Source organism: Staurois parvus, unplaced genomic scaffold, assembly GCF_062004578.1.
Source record: "Staurois parvus isolate SC_StPar_1 unplaced genomic scaffold, SC_StPar_1.0 ptg000719l, whole genome shotgun sequence".
NCBI classification, from domain to species: domain Eukaryota; kingdom Metazoa; phylum Chordata; class Amphibia; order Anura; family Ranidae; genus Staurois; species Staurois parvus.
In genome coordinates, this window is record NW_028318515.1 from 11,084,395 (window position 1) to 11,099,420 (window position 15,026).

At 39.4% G+C, this 15,026-nt stretch overlaps 1 protein-coding gene across 19 annotated transcripts in view; it reads right to left on the reverse strand.

The window, feature by feature from the left end:
* Nucleotides 1–15,026, reverse strand: part of RIMBP2 (RIMS binding protein 2) — a 593,145-nt gene that overhangs the window by 311,494 nt on the left and 266,625 nt on the right. For all 19 annotated transcript variants that reach the window (XM_089653728.1, XM_089653746.1, XM_089653735.1 and 16 more), the window contains exon 6: nucleotides 2,264–2,404. In XM_089653728.1, the coding sequence (XP_089509854.1) occupies nucleotides 2,264–2,404 (141 nt within the window). The remainder of the gene's footprint in view (nucleotides 1–2,263; nucleotides 2,405–15,026) is intronic.

Consider the following 15,026-nt stretch of genomic DNA (forward strand, 5'->3'; position numbering starts at 1 on the left):
CAGTCCATCCCCCACAGTTACTACCTTTTGTACCACTAACCCCTCCCTCCTAGATTGTAAGCTCCAAGGAGCTCACAATCAAATCCCTCTTGTATTGAACTGTATTGTTGCTGTATTGTCTCCCGTTATATTGTAAAGCGCTGAGCAAACTGTTGGCACTATATAAATCTTGTATAATAATAATAGACCAAGACGTTTCCTAAGCTTCAAGCTACCTAATATACATTGATAGCAGCTTCAAACCAGAGATTTACTGCACAGTACATGTATTCTACCATGCGATGTCCTCAGTCTGATGACCAGAATCATTCAATCCAGTTCCTCTAAACCCAGGTACCCAGGAACTTCCCCAGTGTGTGACTGGACAGTAAAAGGAGAAGTAGCACAAGGGATGAACTCATCTCTCTGTCACTCTGCTTTCTCCTCCTATCAGTATGTTTCTTTTCAGAACATGAACTGGTTAGGTCATTGTGCCACTTTTTCCTCTCACATTCTAACTCTCCTGTGTAGCGTCTACCAGAGGTTGTACATTTAATGATGTATTTATGATTAAAGGGTTGCACTAATTTGCGTCTGTTGTACTGTATCTACCTAGAGTTCAGCTTTAAAGTATAGAAGTTATTCAATTATGCAAACATTTTAAGGCACTGATTGGGTTAAATGCGCTTGGCAACAGAGGCTTAAAGCATCTCTTATCAGAATCTATTTTACAACAGACTGCACTTATGTTTCCGTTCCAGCCCGTGCCGCCTGTTTATCGGCAGCTGCAGTCAGCGTTACTTGCCATCGTCACTAGGTAACTAAGAGGTGACAGGACTATGTCTTTGCTTTATTTATGGACAGAGCAGATTAATGACACAAGAATAACAATATCCCTTGTCTACAGAAACTGACTCCATGTGTTTGTAATGTAGGTGACACAACAATGGAAATGAGATGACTCCTTTCTATGCATCCATTTCTATTCATCAGCGCTGGGAAATTAAGGGCAACTATCTTGGCAAAAACCTTAGCATAAATTACTCAAGATCAAACATCTCACAAACTGTTGCAAATGTATTTCATTGATTTAACTTCACAGAGAATTATTTTGCGCATAACTGATTCATCTGTGCCTTCTATAACACTTGTAGTTACAGTTAAGTCTATTTCAGTTTCCTCATAATACCACAGCAGATAGTTGACCCAAACACTTCAGACCAGCATCACAGTCACTGAAAACATTACTATCGTATTCTAGAGACTAGGGAGATAATGTAGCAGAATTGTTAGCCAACAGGCATATTCATAACTTCAATAAGAACAATACCCTCACATACAGTGGTTACAACAAAAGCAGTCAGCACATGAACTTATCAGTTCACAATAGAATCAACAGGGTTTCTTTTCTGCGCTTATCAAGCACACATAACAAAATTCTATTAATGACATATGTAATGAACTAAGAGAAAGTAAAAAAGTTAATTGTTAGGGTTTACATACTCTTTGCAGGTTAAATAAATCCTTTGTTTTTTTGGCTTTATTGGTGTATGCAATATCAACTAAATGCACCCTGGAAAAAACAATACACTTTTCATTTCAATACCGTGTACAGTACAGGACATGCTTCCTAAAAAAAGAACGTATTCAAAAAGTTATCACCATCAAAAACTCACACTTAAAAACAAAGCCACGCAATTATTCATCCCAAAATCACTGGTTTATATCACACAGCAGTCAAAGTTTCTTGCGTCCCATTTACCTGACTGGTTAATACTTTAATACAGCCCGGGCTTTGCTTCAGCCTTGATTTCTATAACTTTCAATGACAAAGACCACCAAGCCAACAAATCTGCATTAAGACTGGATTCAATGGTTCTTCAATTTAAGGTCCTCTCTCTGTTGTCAAACATCAGATATACTGTAAGTGCAGAAATATCTACTAGGACAAAATGTAATCAAATATGTTGCTCTGCCTTTCTTTTTGTATAGTGAGGAAACTCCTTTTTTATTTGGATTTGTAATAGAAGTGATGGTATATAAATAATATTTTAAGAAGACAATGCTATAGAAACCCAGATATAACAGGAAGCTGAATGCATTCAAGAGCATTTTTCAATACTCTTTTCCCAAAAACTCTGGAGTTAATTATTCTAGATGAGAGCACATAAAATTATATCACTAACAGGCCCATAAGCAGCATTCTACGGTATTTTATTGAATTGCCTTGTTTTGACAAATAAACAGTTCACCAAACATGTAGAACTTAAAGAAAAGTATTTACCAGAAAGCTCCACTGAACCTTCTCTGGAGATATTGAAGAGACATCAGCTTTTATTGATCGAGTTTTCTCCTCTAGGAGATGAATCTGGGTGTATGCTCGGTGTTGCACAGATGGTGGCAGGCACTGGAGATCATTTCGAAACTGATAAGAGAATTAAATTATTATTATTATTATTATTGAGAATCTAGCTGTATAAGCCATTAATCATAACAAGTGCAATTTAAAGAAATGTGTTATTGCATGTAACCATCTTATTAGGAAACACTGGTTTTCCTGTCTTCAGTACAATTGTACAACTCAAAACGTATAACAAAAAGTATAACAAAAAGTATAATTTTAACAAGGTCTGAGGGAACTGTTGAGAAATCACAGAGAAAAACAGCATGTGAACCATACATCTTTCTTGATTTAATAAGTACAAATCTATTAACTGCATTAATGCGTGTAAATTTTTGGAGTCTGGTACTGCTATGAAAGTTGAAGCACAGATCTTGGCAGTCTAGCTGTTAGCCCTGGTGGTTCCACTAAAGCAAGTTTTATTGTGCATCAGATGAACCATTAATGGTTTCTTGAATATGTGCATCACAAACACCTCACCCATGCTCTAAGCTATACTTTATACATAGTAATGGATGGTTGTAAGGTTATGGATTCTATGTACGCCTCACAAGTGTTCTACTAGATTGAAAACTGGGGATTTTTCAGCACCTATATTCAAATACTCTGTAGCACTCAAGTAATGCCCAACCGATCCAAAGCGGCCCATTGTATGCCAAACAATTTCCTACACCATTATACCATCAGCACTACCCTAGACCACTGACACAAGACATGACGAGCTATGTGCACTGAATTCTGACTCTACCATTAGTAAATAACAGCAGAAATTTAGATTTTCCAGATAAGAAAACATTTCTCCAATACTGAATTGTTCTGTTTTTTGTGAACCTGTGCAGAATAAATCAGGAATTACTAAACTCATACTAAAGCACTACAAAGAACATGAAAAGTCATTTTGATCCAATGGTGGGCACATGCAGATGCTGTTTTTTTTCTAGAGCACTCCTAAAACCCAGGAAATTGTATTGTGCAAATATCAACTTCAGCTAGGAAGTCAACACTTTGTCCTGTCTCTTCCTAACCCACTGGTTATAAAGGATAATTATCCAACTAATGGACCAGAAGTGAAAATATGAGGCTGGAGAAAATGGAACAAAGTAACACACTTAAATCACTAACTGCATCGCTAAAGCACCATAAGGGGGCCATAAGGTGATATTAAAAATAAACTCTCTGCATGAACCTTGAGGTGCCTGCAATTTGATTTAAATAGCAGCCCATCTCCTGAATAATGGCTTTGGAGGGGGTTCATCATTCGTTCCTTCTTATCTCTTTGCAATATATATATTATATTCCATTTACAGTGGTAATAACTAAAGATCACAACCAGTTATATGCAGTTCTAGGGGGAATGTATTTTAATTTTGGTATAGGTGTATTTTAAATACCTGTTTTAATTAAAAGATAACAAGCGTCAAGAGACTACAGTCTGTTGGAATGGACATTACAGTAATTAATTGTTTCAGTAAAGTTTATAATTCTCCACCTCTGATTCAGACAGCTTATTAAATGGTGGAAACAAAAAGTAAAAAGTGCTGAAACACTGATTACTACATGTCAAGTAACAAATCAAACAAATATACTATATCTGTGCTTATGCTAGAATTAATAAGAAGAGGCCTATACGGCAGGCTTTGGCAACTGAAACAATTAATTGTTTCAGTAAAGTTTATAATTCTCCGCCTCTGATTCACACCGCTTATTAAAAATGGTGGAAGCAAAAAGTAATTAATTGTTTCAGTAAAGTTTATAATTCTCCACCTCTGATTCAGACCGCTTATTAAACGGTGGAAACAAAAAGTGAAAAGTGCTGAAACACTGATTACTACATGTCAAGTAATAAATCAAACAAATATATCAGATCTGTGCTTATGCTAGAATTAATAAGAGGCCTATATGGCAGGCTTTGGCAACTGAAAGCACGAGTGCCCTGGCTGGCTTGTACTGCCTTTTTCACTGGCATTTGAAGGTCTGCTGCCTGAGGCTACAATTGACAGCTCACTAGGTTATCAAACTAAGCTTACAAAGCCTAGTCTGCCCAGTGTCTACCCACCTCCTTGATGCCACTGACAGCATTGGCTCGACAAGTGCTGATGATGCTGGTTCATGGACGGGGTGTATAAGAATCTTTGCAGCCTACATTCTTCCTAATCTTGTTGGAATCATTGTGACAGGTATGTTAACCATTGCATTAGTGAAGATGAAGGTTTAGGCCCAATCTGAGTTCTGAAGGTGTATGCATTGTGACAGCTCTAAGGTCTGAAGGTGCAGCAATAGGGGCAGATCTGAGGGCTGAAGGTGCAGGCATTGGGGTGGATCTGAGGTCTGTCTGAAGTAGCAGCAGTTGAGGCAGTTCTGAGGTCTGGAGGTACAGGGTTTGAGGCAGTTCAGAGGTCTGAAGGGGAAAGCATTAGGGTTGATCTGAGGTCTGAACATGCATGAATATTTATTATAAGACTGTAGCAGATTCCTGCTACACAGTGTAAAGTTTAATACAAATAATGTATCTCTTAAGCTTGGTATTATTATGCAGACCCGTATTTAGGTCTGTTTTGCAGTATTAGTAACCTAGTGGCAGATATGACTGTTTTTAGACATTTATTTACCTATAGCAATGAAAGACTTAACTGTAGAGAAGAAACTCAGAAACATCAGTATATAGCCATTAAATGGATACTAAAATGTCAAATGAGATACAGGGCAATTGCTTTCCTACAAACTGGTTCACACCACAAATGCTTAGACTGAATCCAAACCCAGCTCTTTTTTTTTTCATGGAGGTTTAATTGCACTTAAATTTTCTCGTAGATTAATTTCTGTGTAAGTGATTACAGCCCATCTCATATATTCTATTGCTCTGTAGCAGTGTATCATTTTACAGTTACAAAATAAACAATTCCTGCCATTCTTAATTCCTTGTACACATATCAGTTGTCCTGCTTTGTTCACTGTTTTGTTTGTTCTGTCACGTTATTGATGTAATACCACCTGGCACATTATAATGGCATTTGTGTAAGGAGCACTGGCTTTTGCAATGTTATAGTGATTTGTAATCAGTGGTGCAATTAAGTCTTTACATTTATTACTGATCACTGCACATATGAACTGTTTAAGCTAGTACAGAGACTGAACTCATATTGAGTCACAAATATTACATTTTCTAGAAACATTTCTTGACATTAACAGCTCACTACACAGGCGTAGGGGCTGTAATAACACAAGCTCAACACTAAGAACAGTAATTCACTGTATCCTATATATTTATGATCATAAAATATGATTCACTACTTTTAGAAAAGCATGTGTTTACAGTAAAGGTTTTTGAGGAATGGGCTGCATAAGTGCAATGAATGTGACATTTATGGGATTATAAATGGGTTAAACGGTACAGGAAATACCACTACCCACTAGGGCCTGTTCATACCATGAATCACACAGAAACGCACTGTGCATTCCTGATCGATTCACATGTGATCTGGGTGTAGTGCGATTTCAACTCGCCAGACTTTACAAACTGCAGAGCAACTGAATTGTATGGTACTTCTGTACCATGCAATCTGGTGCAGGCAAAAGCATTGTAAATCCACTCACGAATGTCACTAGATCGTTGCCACCATGCCAAAATATAGAGAGACCAAACATACCCGCAAAAAGACAAGATGGGACTTTAAGGGCAACTTGAATATAGGCCAAGATAAAATTCAAACATTTATTACATCATAATAAAATCATACAGAAGACAAAAGAAAAATATGTATAAAATCAGTGCATAATGGCTGAATAGTTTGTGAACAAAGACTTGGTGTTGTTGGATGACCTCTTTATCCCAATATACTGTAGAGTGTTAGAAGACAATGCTTCTTCACTGGAATACCTGACACATTTCAGAAAATATAATTTCTTTCATCAGGGGTAAACTGAAGAGAAGGATGGCGAGAATGAACTCTACAATGTAATACATAACAATGAAAGTCTCTGCAAGCCAAATTACATGTATGTGAATCATTGTATAATCAGTAAAATACATACCATCCAAAATACCTTTGGGGTGTCGTTAGCATTGCACTGATACCCCTGCTGATTGCAAGTGTAGTTCATTTTGAATGCAGTACAGGTTCTGCTGAGAATGGAGATTACCATTCATAATTATTCTTAACCACTTTACAACCGCACTATAAGCAGAAGATGGCTACAGCATGGTTGTCTAGTTCTGGGAGGGCGTCATATGATGCCCTCCCAGAATGCGCCTCCTGCATGCCCTCAGCGGCGTGCAACTGACCCTGTCAGTGATCACTGTGTCCTGTCACAGCATGAGGAAAGTACTGCTGATATTCGGCAAATGTCACAGAGCAGATCTGCACTGAAAATCAGGGCCGCCCATCAGTACCACCCAGCAGTTCCACCCATCAGTGCCGTTCGTAAGTGCCACCAGTCAGTGCCCACCATTGCTGCATATCAGTGCAACATCATCAGTGCCTCCTCATCAATGCTTCCGATTTTGTCTTTTTTTAGTTTGTTTAGCAAAAAATAAAAACCCCAGTGATGATTAAATACCACAAAAAGAAAGGGCTATCTGTCAAAAAGAAAATGATAAAAATCTGGTTTGGGTACAATGTTTCATGACCATTCAATTGTCATTCAAACTGCGACAGCACTGAAAGCTGAAAATTGGCCTAGACAGGAAGGGGGTGAAAGTGCCCAGTAGGCAAATAGTTAAAGTGGTTCTAAAGCCTTAACGTTTTTTTTTATTATTATTATTGTAATGCATTCTCTGAATTAAGATTAAGGTAATACAATTTGATGTGCAGATGCTGCTGGACGGCACAGTGAGCTCCTCGAAACAGTGACAGGAGCCCTGCATTGATGTTCTATATGCCTGAGCCTTATCATCCTTTGTAAGTGGTTTTAACAGTTTTTACCAAGAAACATGTGGATGTACTGCACTTAGAAGCACCTTCTTTCTCTTCTGCTCTGCACAGGTATCCATATTATAACTTATGTATACAATAACTTCAGAGGATTAGAATGTTTACAGCACAAATTCAAACTGAAACCTAAAAAATGTACACACCTCTAATTTGGTCACCCGCCCCTCTTACTTTTTTTTCTAAGGCATTCTTTTTACCTGACCTTTCTGTGGTTGGCATTTCAATAAACTTTGAAAGAACACAGAGTGTCAATAGGGAACATACCAGAAGTTTGTGATATTTTTATCATGAGAAGGATCAGATAATGCCTAAATATTGCAATTTAAAGTGACACAAAATAATTTCTTTATTCTCCAAAAGTAATCCATATACATCCATTACTTAAAGTAGAGATAACCCCTATTTTGTATGTTTTACCTACAGGTGAGCCTTTAATAAGGTTTACCTGTAGGTACTGTAAATATATCCTTTTAGGAGATATCTACTGTAGCAGCGCCAGTGATGTCACCGGCGCATGCGCACTGTGTTCTCAATGGATGGCACCCTCTTTTGTGCCGTGGCCCAAAGAGAAAGAGAACGGAATGTCATTGCAGCTCGGCCAATCAAGCGGCCGCTTCCCATGAACCTGGAAGACCGACTGAAGATGGAAGCCTCAGGGAGTTGTGACAGTGTTCTGCTGGAGGGATTTGTTTCCAGGTAAGTCTTTCATAATGTACTAGTATGTGATGTATACTGGCACATTATGCTCTTAACTGGCAGATTGAAGTTTTTATAGATTTTTTTTTTGTGGTTTACTACCGCTTTAATGGCCCTGCAATCTATTTGTTCATGAAAATTATTCTGTTTTTCTGTCTCCTTGTAAAGTCTCACATGAGCTCCTGATTCTCTCCCTTTCCCTCACACTTCAGTTTGTTTAAAATGAGCAGTGAACATTAGTTGTGAACATGTGCACTGCTCTATACAAAATTACAAGTCATAATTTTATATAATCAGTCACGTTATATTATTCATTTTCATATTTTAATTTATTTATAAGCACTTAACACTTTTTGATTTACACTTTTTTGTGGATATTAGAGCGCGGTTAATATTTAAACCAATTTTTGATAAACGCACATCACATGAGAGTGGGCTTACTAACCAGCGATCTAGTACTTATACCTTCACAATATACCTCGGTGGCTCGCAAGTCAATTGGTTTGTAAAAATTACAAATCCCACAGTCCATCTCGGAAGTGAGCAAGAGAGGGTGGCTACATTCCTTGATACAGTGGGACTATGAAGAACAAATGTAGCCATCTTCTAACAGTAAATCAGATTGCAGCAGCATAAAAAAAATAATTTTGGGGATTTGGAGGAGACTGTGAGAGTTGAAAGTTATTTTTTTAGTTAAGCATAGTTAAATAGAATTGTATATTTAAACCAGAGTTTAGTGTCACTTTAACTGGAAAGAAAAAACCCTGCTGGTGTTTATAGTTTACAAGACAACAAAATGACGGATTTCAAATAATAATTTCTGCTCCACTTGTTCTAGAAGAAATTTCCTATCGTGTCCAGTATGCACATTGCTCAGCTTCCCAGCTATGAGATTATAACAGTGCAGACAGCAATGGTGAACAGTAAATCAAATCAAAATTCCTGTTTGCCTATTCTACCTCCTGGTTGGTTGTCATAGGTCATTGAACGCTATTCTGTTTTGCACTAAGATATTAAGAAAGTATACATTTTGGGTTGCCTTTGCTCTTTCATGTGCACTTGCGGTTGTATTACGTTGGCTACTTTCTAACTGCTGGTTCACACCAGGAATCATGATCCCTGTGTAATTCATTGTGATTCATTCATTCATTTGAATGCACTGGAGTGCACCAAATTAGTGCACGCTTTACTTTTAAAAGCACACTGCAACTCGTTCGCAATGTTCTACTGTACTATGTGATCCGGCGTTCACGATCTGTGTTTGGGTATAGGAATTGGTTGCATTGGTCCCTTTGGAGACATGTGGGTGCACTGACAGAGAGGGAAGCCTGTATTCATCTGGCTCTCTTGGCCTTTTAGTTGTTAATGGTGCATTCTTTCTGTGAGATTGCTGGGCTATTAAACGAATGGAGGGTTGACTGTAGGGTGGTGAATGTCTTCAAGAGATATTATCTCCATTCCTATCATCTTTTAAGGTGGTAGCTATTGGATTTTGCCTCATCTCTCCTCCTTCCCCGCAATTGAGCTGCTTCTAGCTCTCTGGGCATGCTCTGGCTGGGGTGTTTTTAGTGTATGATGCACTCCCATAGTGTACAGCCCATTTAATTAATAAGCAACACACAAAGAACTGGATTTTGATGGACAGTTGGAAGCTACAATCATGTTACCAATCGCATCTCTGTTTTCACCTTGCAATCTCATTATATGATCCACCAAAATATGATTGAATTTATTACCAAAGCAGCTCAGTACTGCCGGTTTATACAAAAAACAGTAAATTTTTGCCCTCGCTGATCCACTCAGTTATATCTGAATCGGGTGTAAATAAATTGGAAAGGAAGTAATGCCTATTCAATTGTTTGCCGATTCGATCATTTTGATTTTTGGATAACAAAATCAAATGTTTATGGCCATCATATGGTTGCCTCTGCTTTTGAAATACCCATTCCTCTGGGTTTTTAAAGCCAAAAATCAGATCTTCTTAGCTATATCATCTTCCAGGTCAGTGATTCATAAAGTATTAAAGCCATTGGATCAGCAAAACTGCCAGGTAAGTTGCATTTTTATGGGAGGTCAGCAATGGCAGCTTCCATATTCCTTCATTACAGGGTTCCTTTAAAGTAAATCTGTGATATTAGTTAAAGTTATATAAGCACTCCGAAGTGACACTTAGGCTCCATGTACACGGGACACTTCTGAACGATAGAAACTGACTGCTGGAAAATGTAGGTTAAAATAAGTCTGTTTAGCTGCATTTGCATACTGCGTTTATGCGCATTTATGAGCGTTTGCATTTAGAAGCATTTTTTAAAGATAACCTCAGGAGACCTTCCAAAATTCCCAGAATGAACTGAAAAACAGTAAAAAATTAACTATTTCAGACATTTTGAGAGAAATAGAGAGAGCAGAAGCAGAGAGAGCAGTATTTGTTGAGATTAGCGGTCTTTTTTTTTTTTTTTTGTGGTGTTGGATGTGTTCCAGTTCATTTCTGTACAGAAATTATTGCAGCAGTGTCTAATATTTTCTTTCCTGCGAAACCTCAAAGTATGGTGTATCAGGTCCATTTGAGTACCGGGAAAACATTTTGCATGATGATAAAAGGCTGTGGACAGCATCTGGAAATGGAAGAGTTAAAAAAAATTTTCAAACGCAAACGCTTATAAACGCGGTTAGCCGCGTTTGGCGTTTGAAACGCTGATAAAATCTACTCCTGAACACAAGTTTTCTGCGTTCAAAAAAACAACTGTAAACTCAACTGCCTGTAAACGACATAGTGTACATGGACACATAGGAAAACATTAGGAAGAGTTCAGGGGCTACTGAAAAAAATGCTGTACAGCTCCTAAACGTGAGTTTATCAGCCGCAGTGTACATGAGCCCTTACCACTAAAAAAACAAACATTAAAAAATGCCAGATCATGCCTTCAGTATTTCACTAACATAGGTATAGCATAGATGCCAACTGTCCCAGATTTGCCAGTCCCACATCTATGTATTCTGTCCCAATAATACTGTGTCCCAAGCTGCACCCCAAGATCCCAAGATCACAGCATCACTTGTATTCAAGTTACTGAGCAGATGATATATTCAAAATAGGTATTAAAGTATAACTAAGGCAAAACTTTTTTTTTGTTTTGGATAGAGTGGAGAGGAATTAGAATGTTTGTTGGTTTTTATTGCTTTCTGTGCCCCCATTAAGGAGATTTACCCTCCCATGCAGCTGGCTCACATCTGGGTTGGGGGTTTGGGCCACAGCATCTTCTGGATATAAAATGGCCGTGATGATCTCTTCCAGAAAGTATAGGAAGGATCCACTTCATCCAGTTGCTTTGTAACAGCGTTATATAAAGCCACTTTAAATAAATATACAGACACTTTTTTGAACCAGCATCTGGCTTTATGGTAAACTAAGTACGGCTTCATCATTTGGTCATTGAAGTGCACCCATTCCATATTAAAGTTATAGTCTTGGACACAGAGGGGCCTCTCAACAACACCAGCTGCCGTAGAAATTTGGACTGTTGTGTCTGCGTGAATGGAAGACAGGACAAAAACATCCAGTTTGTCCTTCCACTTCACTGCAAGCAATTCATCATTTTTCAAGCAGGCTTTCTCCCGCTTTTTAAGTTGGGTATTTACAAGCCATAGGGGAAAGCCCTGGTGATTAGGTCTCGCAGTGCCACATGAGCCAATTCCAAGATTGTACAAATATCTAAATAGTGGCATGCTTGTATAAAAATTGTCCATCTATAAGTAGTACCCCATACTGTTTATAAAATTTACTGTTTATACAAAAAACAGTAAATTTTTTTTTTTTTTCCCATATGGAAAAAGGGTGACACCGAGTCCCAAACCATTTTGTCTCTGCTCTCTATGTAGTCTGGGCATCAGGGGGGCTTCATGTGACTATTTCCCTCGTAAATCCATAAATTATATGTAAAAGACCTGTTGCCAGGTCTTACACATTTTGACTCCATATCTGGCACACTTACTGGGGAGAAACTCTTTGAATGCAAGATGGCCAGAAAAATTAATAAGGGACTATTCAACGCAGATGTTTTGCTGGGGCATATACACATCTGCAAATTTCTGGTTCAAGTGGAGTTCCACCTAAAAGGGAAAGTTCCGCTTTAAAGTCCCAGAAGACTATGGGTCCATTCAGAAAGTGCAGCGCTACTTGCACAAGTGCAGTGGGCAACCGGCTGTGAAGATGCAAGCTGTCACAGCCAGGTGCCCACACTGAAGCTGCCGGCACCAGGAACACCACATGTTCGATGAAACAGGCTGAGGGGAGGACACTGCGGGATTAAGGAACAGGTGAGTGGCTATTTTTTTACAGTGTGACTGAAACTCCGCTTTAGGTGATTTACAAGGGGTTGAATTTTGTGGAGCCTTTCATAATTAGGGTCACCCCGAGGAAGACAGAGTGCATTGGTGTTGAAATGTATAAATTGCATTATATTCTGATACCTATGGCTGGGCATGGCAGCAGAGGACATGGGCATATGATGAATCGGGTGCACCAATATGACCGCAACTCATTCTTTTTAGTAATGTCCATGTTGAGGGTTAGGCCCAAAAAAACTTTAAATTCAGTAATTTGTAATAGGTTTCCATGCAAATGGTCTGGCAAGTTTGAATTTGGGGTGGCAGCGATATATTGCTGTGCGTATAAATTGCTTTGGTCCACAATCAAATTATACAAATCATCTGTGAAAAACAGCTCCAAAAAATCAAGGGGAGTAGTTAAATTTGCGGTTTCCACCTGAATTCCGGGTTGGGCAGTGAATGGGGAAGTACAGGTGCTGCAGAATTTGTGGGCTGCCAATCAGGATTTGTAAGCACATAGGACACTGAGCTCTACGGGCCTATGTTTGAATTCTTGGTGGCTGTGGGACACTACTTATACTGCCACTTCACCAGCTTATACTGCACTTATGGGACTCGCCACATCACAAAGTGCTACTACAGTGCTGGTATGTATAAGACTAGGCCACTGGTGCTTGCCGGTTCACCAAAAGGTAGTGTGGCACTAGTACTGGCACTCTGCTGCATATGAGAATCATCATGCAATTCTAACACCTCAGCAACCTGGGAATGGGGTTGGGTATTCCTGACCTTAGCATGGGCCTCTACTCCATTGTCTGAGCTATCTGTCAGGGTGCTGCTGCTCTCTATAGGTTCATATTCTGAGGCAGATTCTGTCAATGAAGCTTCTACTTCCCTCTCATCTGACATACTTTAGTGAAGAGACCTACATGATTCACAATACCTTTCACTGGACATTAAAGGCACTCACTGGAAAAAGAGCATCTGGCTTTCAGGAACAGCTTGAACCACTACAAAAAAATTACCTGCTAGTGCTAGCAGAGATCAGGCCTGATCTTGCTAACCCTGCAGTTTTGAGTGCAATGTATCAAGTGACAGTTATTTACTGACACTGCACTTGCTGGGGGGAAGGGGGGGTGGAGGAGCTAAACGCAAGTGCTGTCAGGTGTCAGGGCTGGTCATGCTAACGCTGCGTTTTTGGGGACACTATACTATTGTGAATGCTGGTATAGTTCTGATCAGAACAAAGATATTGATCTGTTCAGATACTATACTAGCAATGGAGGTTTATAGTGTGTATGTGAGCGCATTCCTAGCAAACAAAGAGCTAAATGTGATGATAATGTAGTGGCGGGTAATCTGACTTTATCTGAGAGGGACGATAACTGATGCTAACGCTATCTGACATCACCTGTGCAACTAATAAAGTGATCAGTTAAAACATCTGTACACTGTACTATTGACACTGATGACAGGGCAGTGGAGGGGTTAACTGGGGGCGATCAGGGTTAAATGGGACCTAGCAGTGCTTTTGCTGTGCGTGTGTGTGTGTAGTGCTTTGACTCGCGTGGATCTGTTTTCTTCTCTCTTTGGGACGGAATGTGCTCCAGGGAGTGAAGATTGCAATATTTCCTGTGCCTGTGTAATGTAAACACAGGCACGGGAGGACCTCTGATTTGGTACAACCGATCACCATGTCCAGTTCAAACATCATTGGCCTGCATCTGGTGAGTGATCGGTGCTGTACCAAACCACAACACCGCTGAGCTGGCAGGCATGCGCGCCCCCAGCCTGTGAACATGGTGGGAGTGCGGATCATGTTTATATATGTGATTTTGTGCAGGGCGGCCACCCTGTAGCAGTAAAGCTACAGGAGGCAGTTGCCAAGTGTTTAATTGCCACCAGTTTCCTAATCTGCAAGTTGTCCATAATTATTCAAAAATTTGTGGTTCTTAAAGTGGTGGTAGTAAAAACCACCTGAATTTGTTGAACATATCGGTAATGTTACTGGATACTGATCTATAATACGTCGATACAGCTGAAATAAAAATGATATTCATACATTTTAAATGCAAATATACATCTAGCATTACCCCCATAGGAGCCACTGTAGTTAACAGGTTCTTTCCCCACCCAGTGATAAGGCAGCCAGCACACAGCAACAGTTCACTCACACCAGCTCAATATTCAGTCTAAGGGATGTCTTTTTCTAATTTATTGCTGAAAACTTGTAACTGGGGAGTACAATAGGATATGGGATACTCCAAAATGTGAAAGAAAAGTTTTTAATTTGACGCTTTCTCTAGGTGATAGTAATGCAGTATGGTGGTGTTTAGTGTATGCTGGTTTGGTGATTGGGGCACTGGTATGGCAGTAAACAGGACCCACAGCAATTAAGGACATGGATTCTGGCAGCACTGGTGACAGGTGACAGCTGGGCAGTGATCAGGGACACTGTGAAGTGGCTGATGTTGGTGTATACACTTTAGAATGCACACACTGGCTGGCGCTGCAAAAACGGCTCCTTCTACTCTCACAGACAGATCTCTGTGTGAGGAGAAGGAGCCGGAAGCCACACCATGTGGTTTTTGTTTACATTTACACTGTGTCCTCATTGGACAGAGTGGTCACATGGTATAGGGCTGATTTCATTGGTCCTATATACCATGTCATGTTATCCACTGTGTCTG